This window comes from Triturus cristatus, chromosome 3_2 (genome assembly GCF_964204655.1).
Source record: "Triturus cristatus chromosome 3_2, aTriCri1.1, whole genome shotgun sequence".
NCBI lineage: Eukaryota > Metazoa > Chordata > Amphibia > Caudata > Salamandridae > Triturus > Triturus cristatus.
Genome location: NC_140584.1, coordinates 585,471,642 through 585,492,705, shown reverse-complemented (window position 1 = coordinate 585,492,705; position 21,064 = coordinate 585,471,642). Strand labels below are relative to the sequence as shown.

Below are 21,064 nucleotides of genomic sequence, written 5' to 3'. Positions count from 1 at the left end.
GCTTAATTGATACACCGATTGGAGCTTCGCAAATGGGATTAGGGTACCGTCTCGCAGGATGTCACAAGAGTGTAGAGATCCCAATCGGGCCCCAGTGCCCGCGTCTCATTCTTGCTAAAGCCTTTTATTTCCAGTTTGCCACATTTGCCTTCCTGCCTAGCTGCACTCCTGCCACTTGACTTTACCTCTGTGATTCTGACCACAATTTGCCTCACTTGCAGCATTTATTCTTCTATGTTCCTTTCTAGCTTTCTTTGTAGAGCACTTATTCTATACAGAGCCAATCGTATGCGTGTCAAAAGTAAATTCTATGCCTAGCCTGTGCTGAAGGGTAGGAAAGCCATTTTTTCTGACTGCCAGCTGCCTTCCTGAGATTGCTCAGTGTATCATGTTTTTCCTGTTTTCTGCAAAGGTTTTTGATTCAAAGTTTTCAGTCTTGATTCCATTAGAGGGATGACAATAATGACCAACTGTCCTTCAAAGCTATTGGCTTAGATGTATACCTAGTTTTCAAAGCTGCTACTGGCTTTCTATAATATGTTGCTGAAGCCCCGACAAACTTAGCCCACCACAGCAGTGCAGACAGTACAGAAAGAGTGCAATGCCTCAAAAGAGACGCTGCACGGAACACATTATATTAAAATTCCATACTTCTTCAGATTTTACCTTTTCCGCAAAAGTGAATATTTTCCTCTGGTCAATTCCTCCAAACTGTGCATCCACTTTCAGATACTCCTCATCCAGGGCCTGGAGAGCAACGAACAGTTAGTGAAAGAGAATATCCCAGTAGAGCGCCACAGAGACACCTGTGATACCTTCCCTAGGAGTGCAAGGCTGGAGTGAATTGTATGATAAGACACACTGAAGGTTTTCAGGGGAGTAGGAGAACTAGTGTTGGAGATTTACTGTTGTTAAAGTATCCCTAATAGACAGCACTGGAGCTTGACGACGCGGCTATTTAGATGGTTTGACACTCTGCATAAACACAAATACTTTCACGCCATTCCTTTTTCCTCTACATATCTTCTTGAACAATTCGTAGTAGTAATATTGATGATACTATTTCTGTTTATGTCAGCGTCCAATCAGCTAAATCGGTTTAGCGCCCAGAGGATGACCTCAACATTATATCACGTACCAAGACATGGAGTTGAAAAAGCGTTAGCGATATATATAAGGAGAAAGGAAGTGGTACAATACTTTAGGACATTCCCTAAATGCCTAAGAAAAGGATTTTCAAGTATCAGAACTTTGTCTTCTTGGGACTTTATTTACTGTTAGTAAGACAGGCTCCAAAAAGAACTACCAAAACTTCGATGTTAACTATACACATAACTGTATACCATAATCCCTTGGTTTTTTTGGTGAATATTTTGGATTTATTTTATATCTTTGTGGATTTTTATTCTGCGCCATTTATTCAGTTGTCTGTGTCGCATATTTGTATGTCCAACATCCATGTGAAGGAGCTTTATGTTGATATATAGTGCTCACAACAAATTAAATATTAAAATAATTTGATTGTTCACCGAGTCTAATCTTTGTGTCTTATCTAATGTCTCTTATTTTCAGTTATGCTTTTGATCCCTCCTTCAAGTCCCTTAACAGGATCTCGCCTGTTTTTGTTCAGGTAGCCCATTAGAAACTATTTACTTTGAGTTGATGCAAATGCACCCCACTACCATCTGGAATAGCAACTCCCTATCCAACTAGGCAGCAGAGGCCTCCATCACTTCTCCTGTGGCAGAGAACCTTGCCCAAGGGGTGTGGGAAGCACAAGAGGGTCAATGGTCAGATCTGAGAGCACAGAGTTTGAATCACCTGTAGTCCTGGATATAGAAGGCCACTTAGGAGAGGATGCTCCACCTGCTTCACCACTTCGGCTCCAGCCTTTTTGGCATCGTGTTGCGTGACCACTGATGAAAGCCTGTAAACATCCAGTGTGTATTCCCTGTGAATGACAGAGGATAGGAGTTATACTGAACTGCAGCACTTCCCATCTGACAGCAACTCCACCACAGAACCAACCTAAACCATTTAAATTGTTTAAAAGTTGAAATAAATATTACTGCCCAATCAAATTGCAACTAATTTTAGTTTTGATTGTGAAGCTTATAATTTGAGAAAAACAGGAGAGAATATGGAAGGGTGAGAATTTTGATGTGGGAGTGATCTTTCGGAAGAAAACTGACAGATTTATATTCAGTTTTTCTGCAACAGGGGCCTCTTACAGGATGGATTCCTAAATCTTAACCTTTGGTGATCTTTAGCCATTCCTATTCATTTTTTAAAAAATGGAATAGTCAGAATGCACAGATGGACTACTTTATTTGTCACGCTGAAGGCATCAATCACTCAGCTTTGAACACTAGTGAAAACTCAGGTTCATAAAATGTTTGAGTCCATGGCTGCCATAGCTGTAAATTAGACACTTGGCCTACTGCCTTTTTGATGGCAATTGAGCCTGTCTGAATGATTAGTGAGCTGCAGCCTCTCATTGGTAGGGAGAGGGATCTTTGTAATGTTCAATCAAGCTTATTTTTAATTAATGCAATTGTTACCATACACAGGTTCAAAATATAAGAGAAATATTATTTTCAAAAAGTTACGACAGATAAAAAATTTATTAACTTCAAAAGGTAAAAAATAAAATGTTGCCACGTGACATTTGGGGACACAAAATGCAAAATTTCTTGGTTGAGGCCAAGATACCTTTGAGCAGCCGCCTTCTTCCTGTGACTCAAAAGCTAAAGACTTTGTGACTAATTTCTACGTAGAATTACCCAAGTAACTTTCACAATGAGGACAGGAATGGCATACATGTTGCAGTGGGGACTTAAATACACACAAAAGTGTGTATGTAGCGTTAAAGCTGAAGACAAGATAAAAACAGTCTTCACAATTTCAAATTTCAATGATGGCTAATCCCCCTCGCTCACTCTGTAGCACTGCCATCCTCCCTATTCTATGGCCACTGAATGGTACTGTTGGCTCCATGGTGTCCCCTCTGGCACATCTATAGGCATTTGTGAGATCGCAAGCAAGGAAAAACGTCTTTCAGCACTTGAAAGCTTGCAACCATGCACTGGTGGCCTGCTTAATTCGTGATCTATTGCTGACAGAGTGGACAGTAGCTATGAAAGGCAGTAACAGTCTGCACCATAGGCCACACGGATTGTGCCTGTGGCCACAATCAGGCATACTGCAACCTCTTCCTTTAAGCTCCTCTCACAATGCTAACTCTATTACCCCTACAGTAACTCAATACTGGGAAAAATCTCATTCGTAGGGGGTTATGGGCAGAAGAGTAAAATGAAGTTACTGTGGTAGGTCCTGAATGTCCCTTCAGTCCCAAGACACTCCTCACAAATAATCATTCACTTGTCTCATCTTGGTCATGATAGTTGTCCATTCATCAAGGGAGGGATTCCAAAAGAAGGAGGCAAAAAAGATTAAGCATCTGAATTAAACCTTTTGATTATCTACCTTTGATCACCCAAGCGAAAGTAGACTTCCATGTGACGTAAGGTGCTGATCAAAGAGGGTGTGCCAGTACAAGCGACACAAGAAGCAGGAACCGTTCATAAGTAAATGCGGCAATCCAGGATGCAGATTGCGAGTGCTTAGTGATGAGCCACAATTTCGTAAACTGGAAAGAACTAATCAATACTTGGAAGGCAAAATCCGTATGTAAATAATGATAATTACCTGCTCAATAGCCCCATAAAGACCTAGGTCAGTGATTCAAAAAATAGTCTCAATGGGCGAAGCAAGCTTTACTTAACGTCTTAGGAAAGCCACTCACTTTGCCAGGTAAAACTACTTATAGAGGAGAATATCAAAATACAACGACTGGAAGACAACACAAGCAAATAGACAAATCAAAAGAAGGAACACCTACGACAGAAAGGCTAAACTACAGCCGTCCTCCCAGTAACACAAACCTGTATCAAAAGACAGAGCAAAGAACAGCCTTAGATCTAGCAAAACCAATTATTATGGATACGGTTGCCCAAAGGAACAAGCATTTGCAATGCAATAGGTCTCGCATTTACACGATTTTGAGCTGTTGACATTGCAAATAACAATACCAATAGCTTAAACTCGCATAAATGCGAGACCTATTGCATTGCAAATGCTTTTTGTTTTTCCCATGGTTCTCTTATGCAGTCTTCTTTGCAGAGACTTCCCGCATCAGCCATGGAGATCTTTTTTCATTTTGTTTGTCATGTGTTCTGATGTGGAGAGCTGGGTTTGTTTTGTCATTTGATCCCTTTGAAAACCTTTCCAATTAATGCAGTGAAGGCCTCTCGCATGAAGTTTGACAGTGCGGCCTTGTTGTTCAGGGGCCCGTGCAACTGGGTTCTGTTTCTAACTTCTAATTCCCTGGTAAACTATCGTTCTTGGAAAGCGTTGTGTGCGCGCAAAGAAACGCAGATGTCCGAGTCAGGAGCTTTTTATGTTTAAATTCTTTAGCTGTGCAGCATGGCTAAAACATTTAGCAAATAAAATAGGTCCTAAAGGGGAGAGCTATTAGCTTTGTCAATGCTTGTTAATATCCAGTGATGTTTCTGACTTCAGAATGCCCCCTGTTTGCTTATGTCTAATTGTGTCTTACATTCCAGCTTGTGCTTTTGTTAGATATATAAGATTGGGTTTTGGTGTGGATCGGTAGGGTCCTCCCCAGGGGAGCTCATAATGCTGCTTTGACTTTTGCTGCCTTGTGGATTTGTTTGTGGTTTCTTATAAAAAATGGAACCGTCATTTGGGGGGTCCGACCGGTGTGCCCGCCAACGTTTCCCTCGACTTCTGGGACCTTTATCACTTGCCGCTTGTGTTTAATGATTGTATTTTACGCTCTCACTGTTTGCTAGCGGCCGGCCTGAAGGTTGTAGGCCCATCTTTGTATATCTTTTGCATTCTTTAATAAAGGTTTAAAAAAAAAAAAAAAAAAAAAAAAATTGGGTTTTGGCCTTCGTGGAGTCTCTTTGCTTGATGGCGTCTTGTTTTGAGGCTGTTGCTCGTATTTCATATACTCTAATGTCTGTTCCGTGAGTGTTACGTCGGGTGGCATTTGCAAAGCACAGCACTGCCATTTACCGGGCTTCTTGGCGCTTTACAGCTTGAAATCACCAGGGGGCTGTGCTCGCGCACGGTCACGTGCCTGACCATCGGAAACAGAGAGACGCCCACGGGACAGTCGGTGCAACAATGCAGAGCCAATGTGGTATTTACTGCCCCCTGGTGCATATCTGTCCATCAGGAGCCGTGATTAGGACCAAATGTCCGGCGTGCGGGCGTGCCCGGCCAGAGCCTCGCCGAGTAAAAACAACAGGCAATTAAAGCCAGCCACGCTAGAGTCCCTGCCCCACAATTGCATGCAGATGTGTTACCGAAGAATGCTCTTAAATTCCACTCCGAACTCATTAGTGCATCACACATTGTGCGCGAGCCACCTGATTGTGGTGCGAGGCGGGGCCTGTGCGTGCAAAGAGCCCTTTCCTGCAGCTTGTTTTGAAGTGAAGGCTTTGATATTCAGAATTACTGCAAAGCCGCAGCTCCCAGTGCCGGGGCTCCATCAGTCTCGGGTCATTAACCGCCATCAAAAAGCATTCTGAGGCACCGGCCTCCTCGCACTAGCAAAAGGCGGTCTAGCGCCATGAAAGTCACCAGACGGACATTAGCACGCTTACAGTATTCCCTCCGCTGAAGTGAGACGGCTAGCTCTGTATGTAGCAGCGCAGAAACACCTAGGGGTTTCTCTGAGATACATAGATAGGTCACAGGCACCACCAGGGTGAAATAAAAAAACAAGCCCGGCGGAGCGTGGCGCGCGCGCTTGGCGAGGGCGGGTAGAGAGAGCAGGGTGTGTGGCGAGAAAGGAAAGAGGGCGACGGCGTGAGAGACAGGGCAAGACAGTCAGATAGAAACACGGGAGAGGTACAGGGGCACCGAGGCAGAGAGAGCGGACGATTTTAGTGAGACAGAGAAAGTAAAAGAGAGAGAGAGGTGTTCTGCGTTCGCTGCGTCTATTCTTCTGAGACCCCCAGAACATAAGCCTGCATCTCTCACGCTCTTATTTACCTGCCAGACATTGGCTTATCTGGAATTTTGTCAGTGAGGAACTGTCCTCCGCCGCCCTTGTTTCCCGAGACTGCAGACTCATTAGTCACCAAAGCAGATCGCAAACAAAAAATGTCCACTGCTGCGGAGATGTGCCCCGTCTAATTGAACAAGCCCGGCGGAGAGTGGCGCGCGCGCGCTTGGGAGCGAACCCTTTGAAGTCCTCCCAAAAAGTGGAGTGCATGGCGGCACCAAGCGCGTGATTGTGCGCGTGCTAGCAATGCAATCCGCTTTTTGGGAGCACTTTGAAATGCCCTTTTACAATAGTCTCGCTTTGCGATAGCAAGGAGAGACCTAAAAATGGGCAGCAGTTCAAAACATTAACTAAGAGCAATGTGGACCAATCTGAAAAATACAACCACATTCTCTATTTCTGCCCAAGACACAGAGGAAAAACAAATTTATTTAAGAAATATCAAAATTATCCGATAGGAATTCCACAAGATGATCCTATTAACACTGGGCGAACAATTCTCAGAAGATATTGGAAAGTGGCAGTCTCCCTTTGGGTAGCACAGAACACAGTGAAGAAGACTAGTTCACAAATGACCCTTTCTCATGACACAACAAAACCGGAAATAAAAGCAAAAAAGTTGAAACATTGAGTCAGGACAGTCTAATACTACAGTGATCTCATAAAACAATCACTAATTCTGTGACTAGAGCACTATGAAGCTAAGGCGTATGTGCACTCTAGAAGTACGTTTTACTTACATACATACTTGAGTGTCTTTAACTAAAACATGCCACATAAAGACATTGTTAAAGAAATAAAACCTAAAAAATTGGGACAGACAACACAAAGTCTACAAATCCTTACAGTGCACGAAAAAATCCAAACAAACGTGCGAGGAGAAGGGGCTCAGAGAACTACCTGCTGAGAATTCACAAAAAGCATGTTTTACATTGTGTATGGAAGAATACGGGTGGGCACACTGGTCAACAAGCTTTGGCAAAGCAAATAGGTCTCGCCTTTGGGACCTTATAAGAATTTAGCCATGCTGCACATTATCCTGGGTGCTTTAAAATCTACTGTTACTTCATGTGCCACTGGTAACGGCAATATAATACTGTACACCTTCCATTGTCTAGATTAGTGCAGAACAGTGGCCAGGTGCAGTGGCATTGAGTTCCAGTACAATAAGGGGCTCATTGTACCATAATTATTGGTGGTTTTACTAGCCAACACGTTTATTCAAGTGGTCCATTTTTCATGCTTCCACTAGAGCCTATGGAATCCTTGGTATGCCACTGACAGTGTCAACAATAACTCTCAACGGTTATATTAGCCGAGCACTGCGATGGCCGCACTACCCCAAACTGCATGCAGCAGTAATGGTGGATGCAACTCAAACACAACGCACATAGAAAAGCGCCACATCAACTCTCATTCAATTTATCAAAATATGCAGGTCTGGGTAAGAACGGCAGTGAGTTGCAGACACAGAAACCAAGACGTTCTCTCATGCTGCGTTCTTCACTCATAGCTGCTGCTTTCAGAACGTGATGGTTCCCACAAAGGACTTGTTATAAAACACAATAGACGAAGACCTGAGATTGTGCCAAACGGTTCAGAAGCTGAAAACCGATGGGTAGAAAAGACTGAGAATTGCGTGTGTCGGCAAAACGGCAATTTGTTTGCTAGATTTATGTATGCAGAGACTGGCGGGGAAAACAGTTGGGAGGTGCGCTTCTACGAAGACAAAAGTTAAGGGAAAAGCATGCCTTTTGTTTACTCTTTCAAAGACCCCTTTGATGCCTGCATTTTACTTATTAGTCAGACCTACTAAATCAAAACGTAGGCTTCCTGCAGCAGGATTGATGCAGGTGAATACTTGCATGTGTGTGTGTGTGTGTCGGGGGTGGGGGAGTGTAATCCAAGCAAAAGCGTTGCTTCACAGACTCATTACCATGCAATCGCCTGATATAATCTAAGGCTACACAGCTGCAATAACGCAACCCACGGGGGAATACATGAATACTGCAAGCAAACTGTCTTGCTGGGGGCCAAGCAAGAGTAAATCCTCCTTATTCTATGTCTTTCTTACCACAATGAATTTGCGCTGAATATGCATCCATGTGGCTTCCCAGGCACATGGGTAATTTCTTATACAGGAGCAAATCAGACAGAAAGCTACAAATAAATGAGGTGCCCACAGAAGGATAGACGGAGGATGGCAACCAGAGAGAGGGAGAGAAAAGAGTACAACACGAGATCGACAGAGAGAGAAGATAGCAATCAGTGGGAGGGGAATGAGAACGTGGGGTTAAGCGAAGGGAAAAAGCTATTAAAGGAAGGTGCAGACAGAAGGAAAGGGGGAATTCAGAGACAGCCACAATGACAACAGGAAACAAGCATTTGCAAAAAAGCACAGCGCGTTATGTTTAATTAGTAACCTGATCCACACCGAAGAAAGCAGCAGCCACCCTGCGCGCCGCTGCTCGCTCCCGAGAGCAAAACGCAGTGGGAGTGAACATTAAATAAGAGGTGGGACATGCACTCGCCTTTAGCCATTTGCGTGCTTTCATTATTGAAAGACACATGCAAAGCCAATCCTATGTGTGGGAGGAGTCAGACCCACACGGAGTAAACACAAGAAGCCTCGCGGAGCAGCGCATGCGCGCTGCTATGCTCGACCTAAAAAAAAGGGAGCAGGAAGAAAAGTGGATGTCTGCCTATTTCACCTTTTTACTTTCCATTTCATGCCTCTCACCTTCCACCCCATCGTCCCCTCTTAAACAACCAATTACTATTGGTCCCCCTTCTTTGAATAAGAACTGTCTTGAACAGAGGCCCCACAGGGCTACATTTTTAATAACATTTGAACTTTTATGATAAGAAAGTCACAGACGGAGCAGAGCCACTCCCTCTCAGGCTTCTAACATCTTAGCATGAGAGGGCACATGTTTTTGTACAGTTCAACTGGCAGACATCCCTGAAATATGATCAAAGGCGAAGACTACATCTGCAACCACAGCGAGCAACGTTGTCCTGTAAATCTACACTCTGTCCCTTTCCTTGGGATTTGTGTAATACGTTTGACTGTGAGTGTAGATTGGCTTAATTTGCTGAACCAACAGACTCCCAAATGAAATACATTATCACTAGCATCACTTGTGTGAAGGTGAGCTAGCCTATACCTGCTGAGTTGGTAGTCTGTTCCCTGAATGAAGCGTAGTTTTTCCAGTGGCACTTGAATGGTCTCGAGCATGGTCTTGATAAGATTCTCATAGTAGCGGGTACGAAGCTCAAGGAGTTCCCAAGGTGCCTTCATGTTGTCGAGGTAGGCGTGAAGATCTGCAAACAGGATAGTTACCTGAGAAGAGCAGACAGAGGAGGAAATTACTACGAATTTCTAGAAATTTCTAAACCTCCATGTTTCACCTTTCCTTTCACATTTCAGGGTCATCTCTGTTCACTTCAGACATTGTAGAATCTTTCCTCTAACATGAGCCAGACTCATCCCGCCACTTCTTGCACCTCAAAGACAGCTCTGCCCTTGCATCACTCCAAACACGTCCGGGACAAACTTCATACACCACAGGACTGCCCACATAAAAAATAGCCCTTCCATACTTATCACATTTCTCAACTCTGGATTCCTTGCCCCCCCACCCAACAATCGGAGACCACACAATAAATGTATACATAGACATAACTTTCCTTGGAATTTAGTGTCACCACAAGCTCACCAGCAGGAGAAACACAGTCGAGAAAATCATTCACAACAGGAATACCCACAAAGATAAACTCAGAGTCTTGGAAGCCTTCTTGCAAAACATCAACATAAAGACTGAATCTCAAACCAGCTGGATGACAGATGACAAAAAACTTACAAACACACTGTTTTTGGATTCGGTCACGTTACACGTCCCACTGCCAACGAAGTACACGACTATAATGCCAACATAAGCTTGAGAACACGTGCTCTGAGAAACCACTGTCCATTCATACGAGAAGAATTATAACGCAACCATAAGAGATTTAATAAATGAAGTGACAACAAGCATACGGTGTTTGCCAAAAAAATACACAAGTCATGGGATGATGATATGGCCTTTTAATTGAACATGGATTGGTTGGATACGTATGAACAAGGCATCTGTGGTTGTTAGGCGTTAGCTAACATATTAAGCCTTGAAGAAGTCTCTTGTAAGGAGACGAAACGCTTTGGCTACATTGGAAAGTCATTAAGAAGATTTGAATAAAGAAATTGCTCTGAAAAAACAGAAACACACGTGAATTACGTTTATACATCCTGTGACCCAATTAATATACATCATATAGTTACAATTGATAAATTGTATGTGCTGATCATTCTTAAGTAACAACTCACACAATGAAGGATATGGTTAGGGAGGAAGGTTAAGCCACATCTCGCCCCTACCCTTCAGAAAATGCTTGTTTGGGCTACTCTTCACCAACCAACTCCCATACTGGATTTGGAGATGTGTAGGGGGCGCACACAGGGCAAAGGACAGTAGCTGACCTCTGAACAAGCTCAACTCCATGATTCCCTGACTGCAGACTCAGATTCAATTCAAAGGCCCTACAAAAGTACACCCCACTCCCAGAGAATTCCAGTAGCATGCATGCATGCCTGCTCTTCGAGCAAACCTGTAACCCAACTACACTACATTCTCACACCTTCCAAGCACATGGGTTCAATAGAAGGTTCAAAACCCACCTGACTCCCTTTTCAGGGTACTCTCCCCTGGGACGAACCACAACACACAAACCAAACATACTACTACAGAAATTCCAAAGACAATTAATGCCTTTGGAGTCTGCTTCAATGGCCCCCACTTGCAAACCACTGCTGCAAGTTGGGAAGTGCCAAGAGGAAAAGTAAGCGATTGAACACTGCTAATATACTGCATGTTACTTCAACTCGTGGCCTTTTCAGTCTGCCATTACTGCCATAGAAGTACCCGGGAGGCTTAGAAGTCTTACTTGACACCCAGACCCCAGAATACACATTTTCTCCTCCAGTCTCTCACTGCTATACTGCAATACTGAGGCACTAAGGCAAAACTGTAAGTAACATTATGGACAAAATATGTGGAAACCTGAATGCCACATATTTTTCATTTCTTAAATCCATTACTGCTGAAGTCCAATGTATGCACTCTATGCAAAGGCTCAGAACAGCTGGGAACATCACAAGACCCCAATGCCAAAGCCTCAAGTCGTATGCCCTTTGCACACGGAAAAGGGTGTAATATACCATATTACTTATTCTATGATTTACTTTATCTAAAGGACGGTTATGTGATTCTAGAGAGACACTTCCTCTCATAGCCTTGATCACCAGTGCAGATGTACTTTGGCGACCTGCAGCAGAGTGCAGTTACCTCACTTTAAAAATGTAAAAAGTGTCTCCATTGAGTACTCTTACCTGGAAGATGGAACTTAATGCCAAATCTTACAAGTGCAAACCCCTCTTCAAGGTTGGCTTAAAATGATTCACTTTCCTTATCCTCACTACCACCAGGGTGGCCTCAACAGAGATCGCACTGTACCTCCATCTCACTTCCAAACACAAATCTATGATGACAGACAGCCCTGACTGAGGAGACCTGTGATCCTGTGTCCAAAAAGGACATTGAGAATATATTACCTGATGTAACTCATACTGATGAATAGACAAAGGTTGAACTAATCTCTGTTGTAGAGGAAATATGGGTAAGGTACTTCCTCTAGACAACTTGCTTGAAGTCAAAACAATACTGACTCCCCCCAGTAACACTATACACTCCTTCTTTAAATACCTCCTGAACAACTGCAGATGGGCAAGAAATTATAAAGTGGTGATGCCATACATATTCAGCATTAACAGCCTGGGGCAGATCTTTCTGACCAAAACCTGGCCCGTTTAATCTCTCATCCTATGCTGGACATACTCATCATAGTCAGTTATCATTTTATCTGCCTAGATACTACAGAGAAAACAGATGTGGACTGGGGGGTGGGGAGTGGGGTGGTGGGAGAGGGGCAATATTTCATTAAGAAAAACCTTAAACTCAGAATCTAAATATTATCTGTACTATTTTGTCTGGGATGACAAAAAGGAGACTGTTGCATCACTCATCTTCATTCTCGCTTAATATTTTAATTCAACGCTATAAATCCCATTTGGCGGGAGGGGTGGGGTTATATGGGGCATGACAAACAGTTCATATGGCAAGATGTGTTCTCCAGGGATCCTTGCCAGCTGCCTTAATCCCCTGCCATCCTGCCCATCAGAGAGAGCTGTACCGAAGCGGAGACACCACTGGAGGAGAAAGAAGCACTGCAGCTACCGGAAATGAGTCGTGCCTGCCTGAAAAAGATCACTGAAGATTCTATAATGCAGAGTACAACCAGGCCACAAACAAAATGGCTCCTGCTGCAGGCTTTTGGGTGTATCCCAAAGGTAGTGTGAACCTTTAAGATCCAGCAGGACAACTCCAAGGCTGATCCCTACAGGCACAAGTAGCACCACACGCTCTTACCCCTGCCCCACCCCTCATACCCACTACACAGTAGCAAGAAGCAGCGTGTACACCAGCATGATGTGAGAAACAGCACACAATCCCAGGGCTGGAGTAGGAGGAGAACATGTGCTGGGACAAATAGAGTATGGTGGCCTACAGAGATCAGTGCATGAGAGACGAATGAAAAAGGCGATGAGGCCTTCTCCCACACCCTGCAGACTAACATGAAAATAGAGGGGAAGCCAAACGGGTAGCCAAGTGAAAATGAGATTCAGGAAATGCTGGCGAAAAGGCCCTCACACTGGTGTGCAGAGTGCAGCAGCCTTGAGAAACCTGCAGGAGGAGCACACCAACCCTTTAGAGGCCCAAATTCGAGGTGAGAGAGTACACACACAGGGAGCGGGGAATGCATAAACACTAGGCACAATAATGGCAGGTGGGGACCAAAGCAAAAGGCTGCAGACAAAAGCAGAAAAAAAACCTAGGATTCCAGCAGGCGAGGCTGTTCACAAAGGAGCCTAAAATTAGGCCTGGGAATAAGAAAAGGCACGCAGGATGCTTGGAGGGGCTGGAGAATGTGCCAAACAACCAAGGCCAGTAAGAGACAAATAGAGCGTCCTATTGTCTGGAGGTACCACAAGCATCAGAAATGATTGTTGACTCTATATTATTCACCTAATGTCCATGTAAACAATATACTGTCTTGAATAGGTGAAGCATCAAAGCAGCCTTTGTCAACAGGCTGCAAAAGAACATAGCACAGCAATGCTTTCAATATCCCCTGTATGTCCTACACTAATACAATGGTGTGTTGACAGCATCAAAGAAAGACAAAAAAACAGCAACCACATTGCCACTAAAACATTGACTGACCTGTGGCTACTGGGCCAAAAAATAGGTGATCTAGGAATTACGGTGGAACAAAGTAAAGCCGTCAACTCAATGGATCAGATTGTGACCAACCCCACACGGACCTGAAAGTGTTCGGCTGGACAATCATAAAATATGGGCAGAGTAAGAGTAAATAAGAAGTAGGCAGTAATCATGAGGCAACACAGACAAAGCTCAGAAACCTAACAAGACATGGGTGTTTCTCCACAAAGATCTACAGAAAGAACAAATTTACGCTCCACCAGATACATTAGACAAGACAATGGAAGCACTGTCAGCCTCGAAGGAGGTCCGAGAAGCAAAGATTGACACAATGGTGGCAGACATGGGACAATCAACAAAAGTTGCTGGACAAGTAAATCAGACAGAAGGCGCAAGGCGAAAGCTGCTCCATCGCAAACGCATTGAAGAAACAAGTCCTTGACCTTACTAAAACATTAAGGTTTCTTGAATACAGAGTGGAAGACTCGGAAGGTTGCAGGAGATGTAATAATATTCAAGCTGTGGGCCTCCTGGAAGGACCCAAGGTGTTTGGTATAGTGTTGTACCTAGATAACTTGGTGATTACCAAGACAGCTCCCCAGTGACTTCCAAAGGTTTTGGTACTGGTGAGAGCCCACGGAGTACTGGCCAGGTGCCTACCCCTGGTCTCACTCCCAGCACCAATGGCAGGGATTGAGATATGGTGCAACTGAAGGCCAGAACTTCAAGACACTTTGAAGTTGAAAACCATTCAGTGTCCCTTCTCCTGGATTCCACTGAAGCAGTCTAATAAAAAAAGGGAAAGCATCCTTTATGGAAGTTAAGAGATGTCTACGAGAAGAAGGAATCCGGTACATGCTGCTGTTTCCTATATAGATTAACTTAATGGTAGACTGCAAAATTTCCTTCTTTACAGAACCATCAGAGGTGTGGAACTGGCTGGCCCAATATACTGCAATACACGGCAGGGAAGGATCGAGGGACTTTGAGCGTTCCTTAGCCTCCAAATGGAAGACTGTGAAGGCAATCCAGATGAGGGAGACCAGAGAGTTAAACATTCACCAAAGAAAAACAAGGGAAGGGTTGCTGATTCCATATTGCTAAACGATACTTCATGTTCTAAATCTGGGTGGGCCAGAGGCTAGCTGACTGTAGTGAAAGAGGCACTCTTGTGATTTGGCACCCTATGATGACCTTCGACTACCATCATTTTAATTGACTTAAGTGTTATTTTACCCTAGCCTGGATAAATGAGACGGTCCTGCATATGCCTGCTTCTCTTCTTTCTTGTAATCTTGCGGTCTTTCAGTGGGAGCAGTCATGGAGTAGAATAGTCTTGCCAAGAATAGAAGGTGCGGGATGTGCATTTGAAAGCGTGAGAGAGAGGTGTGGAATGTCGAAGTGCAGTGTTGTGAGAGGTGGTGCACATATGTGCTCGGTGTTGTATATTGAGAGATACAGTATGTGATGCTATAAGCAGCTGTGCAGAAATGTGCATTGTGTTGTACATTGGTGAGAATTATGAAGGTTTTACTATTGGCTTTGACATGGCCTCATGTCATCTTGTTTTCTGGCTTTGCCTTGCTTTAAACTTTTCTGCGTGCACAACAGTGCTTGCAAGTTGTTTGGCTTATGAGAATTGGAAGTGTTTACTATTGGCTTTGACATGGCCTCAAGTAATCCTTTTTTCCTGGTTTTGCCTTGCTGCAGTTTTTCTGCGTGCACAGCAGTGCTCGCAAGTTGTTTGGGTTATTCACATTCAAGGTCTTTCTGAGCAATTGCTTTTGTTTAATGTACTCTGGAAGGCCTTGTAGGAGCTTCGTCAAGATAGAGGCTGGAAGATGTGCGAAAGTACAACTCTGCCTCGGAGTAAAAATACAGGAGCTTGGCCAGCCTCCGTCTTGGCCTTGACGCAGACTGGTACAGCCAGCTCGGTTTTTTCTAATGAGAAGGGGGCGAGGTTTTCTAGAAGCTTCGTCTTCCGTTTAGTAATGCTATTTAAGCTGGGAACCTTCGAGGGCCAGGTGGAAGTTCACCACAGAACAGATGTATTGCGGTGGAGGTGATGGAACTTGAGTCCTGATTGAACTTCTTTCTGGGCTGTTGAAGGGCTTCCCCAGTTTGAGTTGGCAAGGATGATGCAAATTCAATCGGTGAGGTGTTCCTAACCATTTTGTATATACTTCCTACTCTTTGCTACTTGTTTATACTGTATTTTATTTCAATTGTTCATTTAATTGTTCACTTGATATTTGGGAGTCTGCAATTACCGATATATGTGGCCTACCTTTCTAAAATATTGCATTAATAAACTTGTGTGTGTTATTTTAAATGCACCTGAATTTGTTTTCTTGCCTCGTCTTTAGGGAGTGCTGCTCAAATTATCTGTTACTATGAATGCACCTGAATTTGTTTTCTTGCCTCGCCTAAAGGGAGTGCTGCGTCCTTTCCTCGTCTTTAGGGAGTGCTGCTCAAAGTGTATTATTTAAAAGTGCAGTGGTATATTTGCCTCCAAAGTGCAGAGTTTGGGTGTGTCCTTTTAGCGAAAAGCACATTCATTACACAGATTAACGGACAAAGTATGTAATAGCAAGCCACCCCCTCCCAAAAGAACTTTTACTCAGGACTTTGAGGGAACATGTTATGTACTTTATACAATGTTCAAAGTAATTGGACAGTAGTGCAGCTGGTTTTCTGTTAAGGGGTTTGGGAGTTGGGGCATGGCTAATGTGCGTTACTAGGGTTCCACCCCAGGGGATCCATGAGCAAGAAGAAAAGGGTGACGTATAGTTGTGTTGGTGTGAATGGAGGTCCACCTCCTTAATTCTCCCCGTGGGCCTCCACACAATGACATGTTGCAGAATTATGACTTTAAGCAAAATTAATAGTCTATACAAATACATTTTTCTTTCTGGAAGTGTTTGAGAATGGACTCTGTGAATAAAAGATTGAAAATGCATGTTAATACTAATGTTGATATATTTGTAGAGCGCGTGAATACGAAAAAAAGGCTTCTTGGCGCTGTGTCTGAAACTGTATCTGAAGGAGGGGAACAGTCAGCTCTTTAGCTGATTTCTGAAACTAAGCAGATTGGTCTGCGCTCTAAGGTGATCAGGCAGTGTATTCCACCATTTACAGGTAGTTTTGGAGAAACGTCTTCGTCCCCAATGGGCCTTCTTAATCCTAGGGACCACTACATTATTGGCAGTAGCAGATCAAAAAGATGGATGGGTGCAAACAACTTGAAAGTCTTTTGGAGGGAGAGAGGAACAACCTCGTGAAGGGCCATATGTGCCAGCACAGGACCTTGAATTTAATCCGCTCCCTAATGGGCAGCCAGTGAAAATCAAGGATGCTCTGTGAAATGGAACTGAATTTGCAGAGATTCAGCAGTACTCGGGCTGCAGCATTTTGAGGCACTTGCAACTTACTAAGTATGCGCTGCTGAGAGCCCACTTACAGAGCGTTACAATAATCAAGCCTCGAAATCACCAGGGCTGAAATTACAAGTTTTCATTAGCTCTAGGGGAAGAAAGAGAAGGATTTTCTTTAAAAAGTTGAGGGTAATTAAACAGGCAGAGGTTACCTGATTTACATGGTCAGCAAACACCAGCTTGGTATTGCATTTGAAACAGAGAGGTCCAGGTGGCATTCCTTCAGGAGACGGACCTAACAAAGCATGCATTTGAGAGATTACAGAGTAGGTGGGGGAAACAATCACATGCCAAGTAGTTCTCATCCTACACAAGGCATATTTATCTTGATAAGGCCAGGTGAATGCTTCACAACGGTAAACAGCCATTATAACGAAAATTTTACAACAAATACCATTACCCCGCATTCCAACATAATAGAACTACCATTACTCCGCAATCCCATAAAAACGCATGGCATTACAATGCATATGCATTTACCACGCATGCTTTTACAACAAATTTTGTTGCAAAGGCATGAATGGTCAATGCATATGTATTCGACATGTAAGCATAAGTTAAGTATGGGGTTTAGGGTGGGTTTGGGGTGTAGGGGTATAGCTTTTGGGGTGCCCAGAGTAATTTTACGGATCAGGGCGGGTTTGGGTTTTGGGATGCAGGGGTATTTTTAGGGTTCAGGCGAGGGTTGGGTTTTGGGGTGCCCAAGGTAATTTTAGGGTTCAGGGTTTGTTTGGATTTTGGGGTGCCCAGGATAATTTAGGGTTCAGCGTTTGGTTGGGTTTGGGGTATTTTTTTAGGGTTCAGGGCAAGTTTGGGTTGCCCAAGGTAATTTTAGTGCTTAGGGTGGTTTTGGGGCACAGGGGTATTTTTAGGGTTGAGGGCTTGGGTTTTGGGGGTGGCCAGGGTAATTTTAAGGTTTAGGGTTTGTTTGGGTTTTGGGGTGCGAAGGGTAATTTTAGGATTCAGGGTTTGTTTAGGTTTTGGGGTATTTTTAAGGTGAGTTTTGGTTTTGGGGTGCCCAGAGTAATTTTAGTGTTTAGGGTGGTTTGGGGGCACAGGGGTATTTTTAGGGTTCAGTGTGAGTTTGGGTTTCGGTTTGCCAGGGTCATTTTAGGGTTCAGGGTGGGTTTGAGTTTTGGGGTGTAGGGGTATTTTTAGGGTGGGTTTGGGTTGCCAATGGTATTTTTAGTGTTTAGGGTGGGTTTGGGTTTTGGGGTGCCCAGGGTAATTTTAGGGTTTAGGGGGTATGGGCATTGGGGTGGTAAAGGTAATTTTAGAATTTTGGGTGTGTATCGCTATTGGGATACAAAGGGTAATTTGGGGGGTTATAGGGGGTATTTAAAAAAAATATATAGTGTGTATATATATATATATATGTGTGTGTGTGTGTGTGTGTATATATATATATATGTGTGTGTATATATATGTGTGTGTGTATATTACCTACTGGCGGTCGCCAGTAGGTAGTTATAGTTAGGACCTATTTTCCATAGGAAATCCCCAACATTCTATTCCCGATAACTTTGGCGCCAGTTGACGAATCTTCGCGAAATTGTCAAAACTTTTGGCCACCTACCGTCTGCTCCTATCCTGAAAGTCTCGGGGTGATTCGTCAAGCGGGGCCCAAGAAAAAAGGGGGGTCCCAAAACGTGTTTTTCCCATGCAATTTTCCATAGGAACCTTTAGTCGCAGCTACAGCCCGAACTGCTGAACGGAATTACACCAAATTTGGCAAAAAGGTAGCCCTTGGTACAGAGTCGTGCCCTTTGGTTAAATGGTGTAAATCCGTTCAGTAGTTCCTGAGAAAATCAAAAGTAAAATCACATATATATCTAGGGGCGCGGTGGATCCGCGCACCCTGAGCGCGCCCTGCGCGCACCCTTCCGATCACGAGCTGCATGTTAAGTGGCAGTCAACACTCCAAACCAGGAAGTGTGTTGGCAGCCATTTTGTGCCTCGGTTGAAAAAGTGCACAAAACGCAAAAAGGGGGCAGGGTAGAAACACCCTGACCCCCTAGGACTGCTTAGGGGGTCCCACAAGGACCCCCTGGGCTCCCCCAAAAATTTAGTATTTTTTTTAAACCGGATGATGCGCGCAGGGTGCGCGGATCCTGCTGATAATAAAAAACGAAGCGCGGGCTCCTGCTTTTCGTTTGTAATTAGCCCCCTTTGAAAACCTTTGAAATTCACTGAAAAAACCATAGGTTTCAGGGGTGTTATAGTTAGCTGGACATTTCACTCGTACAAAACCATTGAAATTCCTCCGTTATAGTTAGTTCTAATAACTATAACTCGCGCGCCCGCAATCCACTGCTGATGTCACATATTACATCATTCATGACATGGTCAGTGACATCACTGATGACATCATCCACTTGACAATCTGATACACCTCATCATGCACTAGTATAACCTTTCATCACTCATTATAAAATATGGAGTACCATATTTGAAACCATTGACACACCAATATAAGTTTCTAAAAACCCACTCTGTGAATCCTAGATCTACACACACATCTAAACACTTACCTATAGATTCACTCATACATGCTGACAAAGATCAATAGAACACTATCAAATATACTTATACACCTACATTACACACCAGCATACATCCTACGCACGTATACAGTCGTCCTACTCACTTATGTAAACAATTGATCATACTTATTTACTCAGCTACACACTTATACCATTTCATTTATTCATATAGATAGTAACTCATACTTAGTGTGTAAAATTACTATTTACAAGTATACAGTTATCCATACCGTCACTGATAGAATCACTGAGTCTTATGTATACTTATTTATATACAAAAACTGTCACATACACTGCCTTTTATATTTCTACTTTGTTGGACATGTATCATTGAGAAATATATTTACTCAGCACTACACCCATAAAGACATTCACTCACCCAAACAACTGTTTCTACATGCAGTCTTAACCTCATATACCTACTAAATCAACTGTTTACACATCTTTGGACAGACACACACCTCCCACCCAACCACACACACATTCACTCTCCCATAAAAATACTCACTTAACTAATCAATAACTAATATAGACTTTCACATAGCTAGTAACCAACTTATGCAGTAGTTTACACAACAAGAGACAGTGATACAGATATTCACACAGTTTAATCACTATCCCATATATTTAGTGAGACACTTTAAATTAGTCACTTAAACAGTCAATCACACTGCTAGTAAATCCTCCATCCAGACACTTATACTTCCACTCATTCTTCAATGCAGATTGCTATAAATATATAATACATATTTAAATATCGAACCAAACCACATTCACTGGATGATGTCATCAGTGATGTCATTTGAGATGTCATCAGTGATGTGACTGACCATGTCATGAATGATGTAATATGTGACATCATCAGCAGTGGATTGCGGGCGAGCGAGTTATTTTTATTAGAACTAACTATAACGGAGGAATTTCAATGCTTTTGTACGAGTGAAATGTCCAGCTAACTACAACACCCCTGAAACCTATGGTTTTTCCAGTGAATATATATATATATATATATATGTGTGTGTGTATATTATCTACTGGCGGTCGCCAGTAGATAGTTATAGTTACAACCTAGTTTCCATAGGAAATCTCAAAATTCTATTTTGAATAACTTTGGCGCCGGTTGACGAATCCTCGCGAAATTTTCAAAACAAATGGGGCGCTCCGTTCAGCTCCTACCCTGAAAGTCTCGTGGCGATTCGTCAAGCGGGGGACGAGAAAAAGGGGGGGTCCCAAAACGTGTTTTCCCCATGCATTTTTCCATAGGACCTTTAGTCGCAGCTACAGCCCGAACGGCTGAACAGAATTTCGTGAAATTTGGCAGAGAGGTAGCCATAAGGTCAAGGAAGTGCCTTTTGCAGGTCTGGTGTAAATCTGTTCAGTATTTCCTGAGAAAATAGCATTTAAAAGCATATCAATATCTATACGCGCGCACTGTGCGGGCACCCTGCCGTGCGCGAGCGCAATTCTGATTGGTTGTTAGATGTCGGTAAACATTCGAATCGGTCGAAACCAGGAAGTGTCGGCCGCCATTTTGTCTCTCGCAGTCTGAGGGGGTGAAAAAAAAAGGTGGAGAACGTGAAAAGGGGGCAGAGTGGACAGTTCCTGACCCCCTAG

At 43.4% G+C, this 21,064-nt stretch overlaps 1 protein-coding gene across 2 annotated transcripts in view; it reads right to left on the bottom strand.

Annotated features, from left to right (window-relative positions):
- Window positions 1-21,064, bottom strand: part of YARS1 (tyrosyl-tRNA synthetase 1) — a 109,400-nt gene that overhangs the window by 9,319 nt on the left and 79,017 nt on the right. For both annotated transcript variants that reach the window (XM_085648379.1, XM_085648380.1), the window contains exons 4-6: window positions 9,265-9,440; window positions 1,822-1,951; window positions 667-747 (exon numbers count right to left, since the gene is read on the bottom strand). In XM_085648379.1, coding sequence (XP_085504505.1) covers window positions 667-747; window positions 1,822-1,951; window positions 9,265-9,440 — 387 coding nt within the window. The remainder of the gene's footprint in view (window positions 1-666; window positions 748-1,821; window positions 1,952-9,264; window positions 9,441-21,064) is intronic.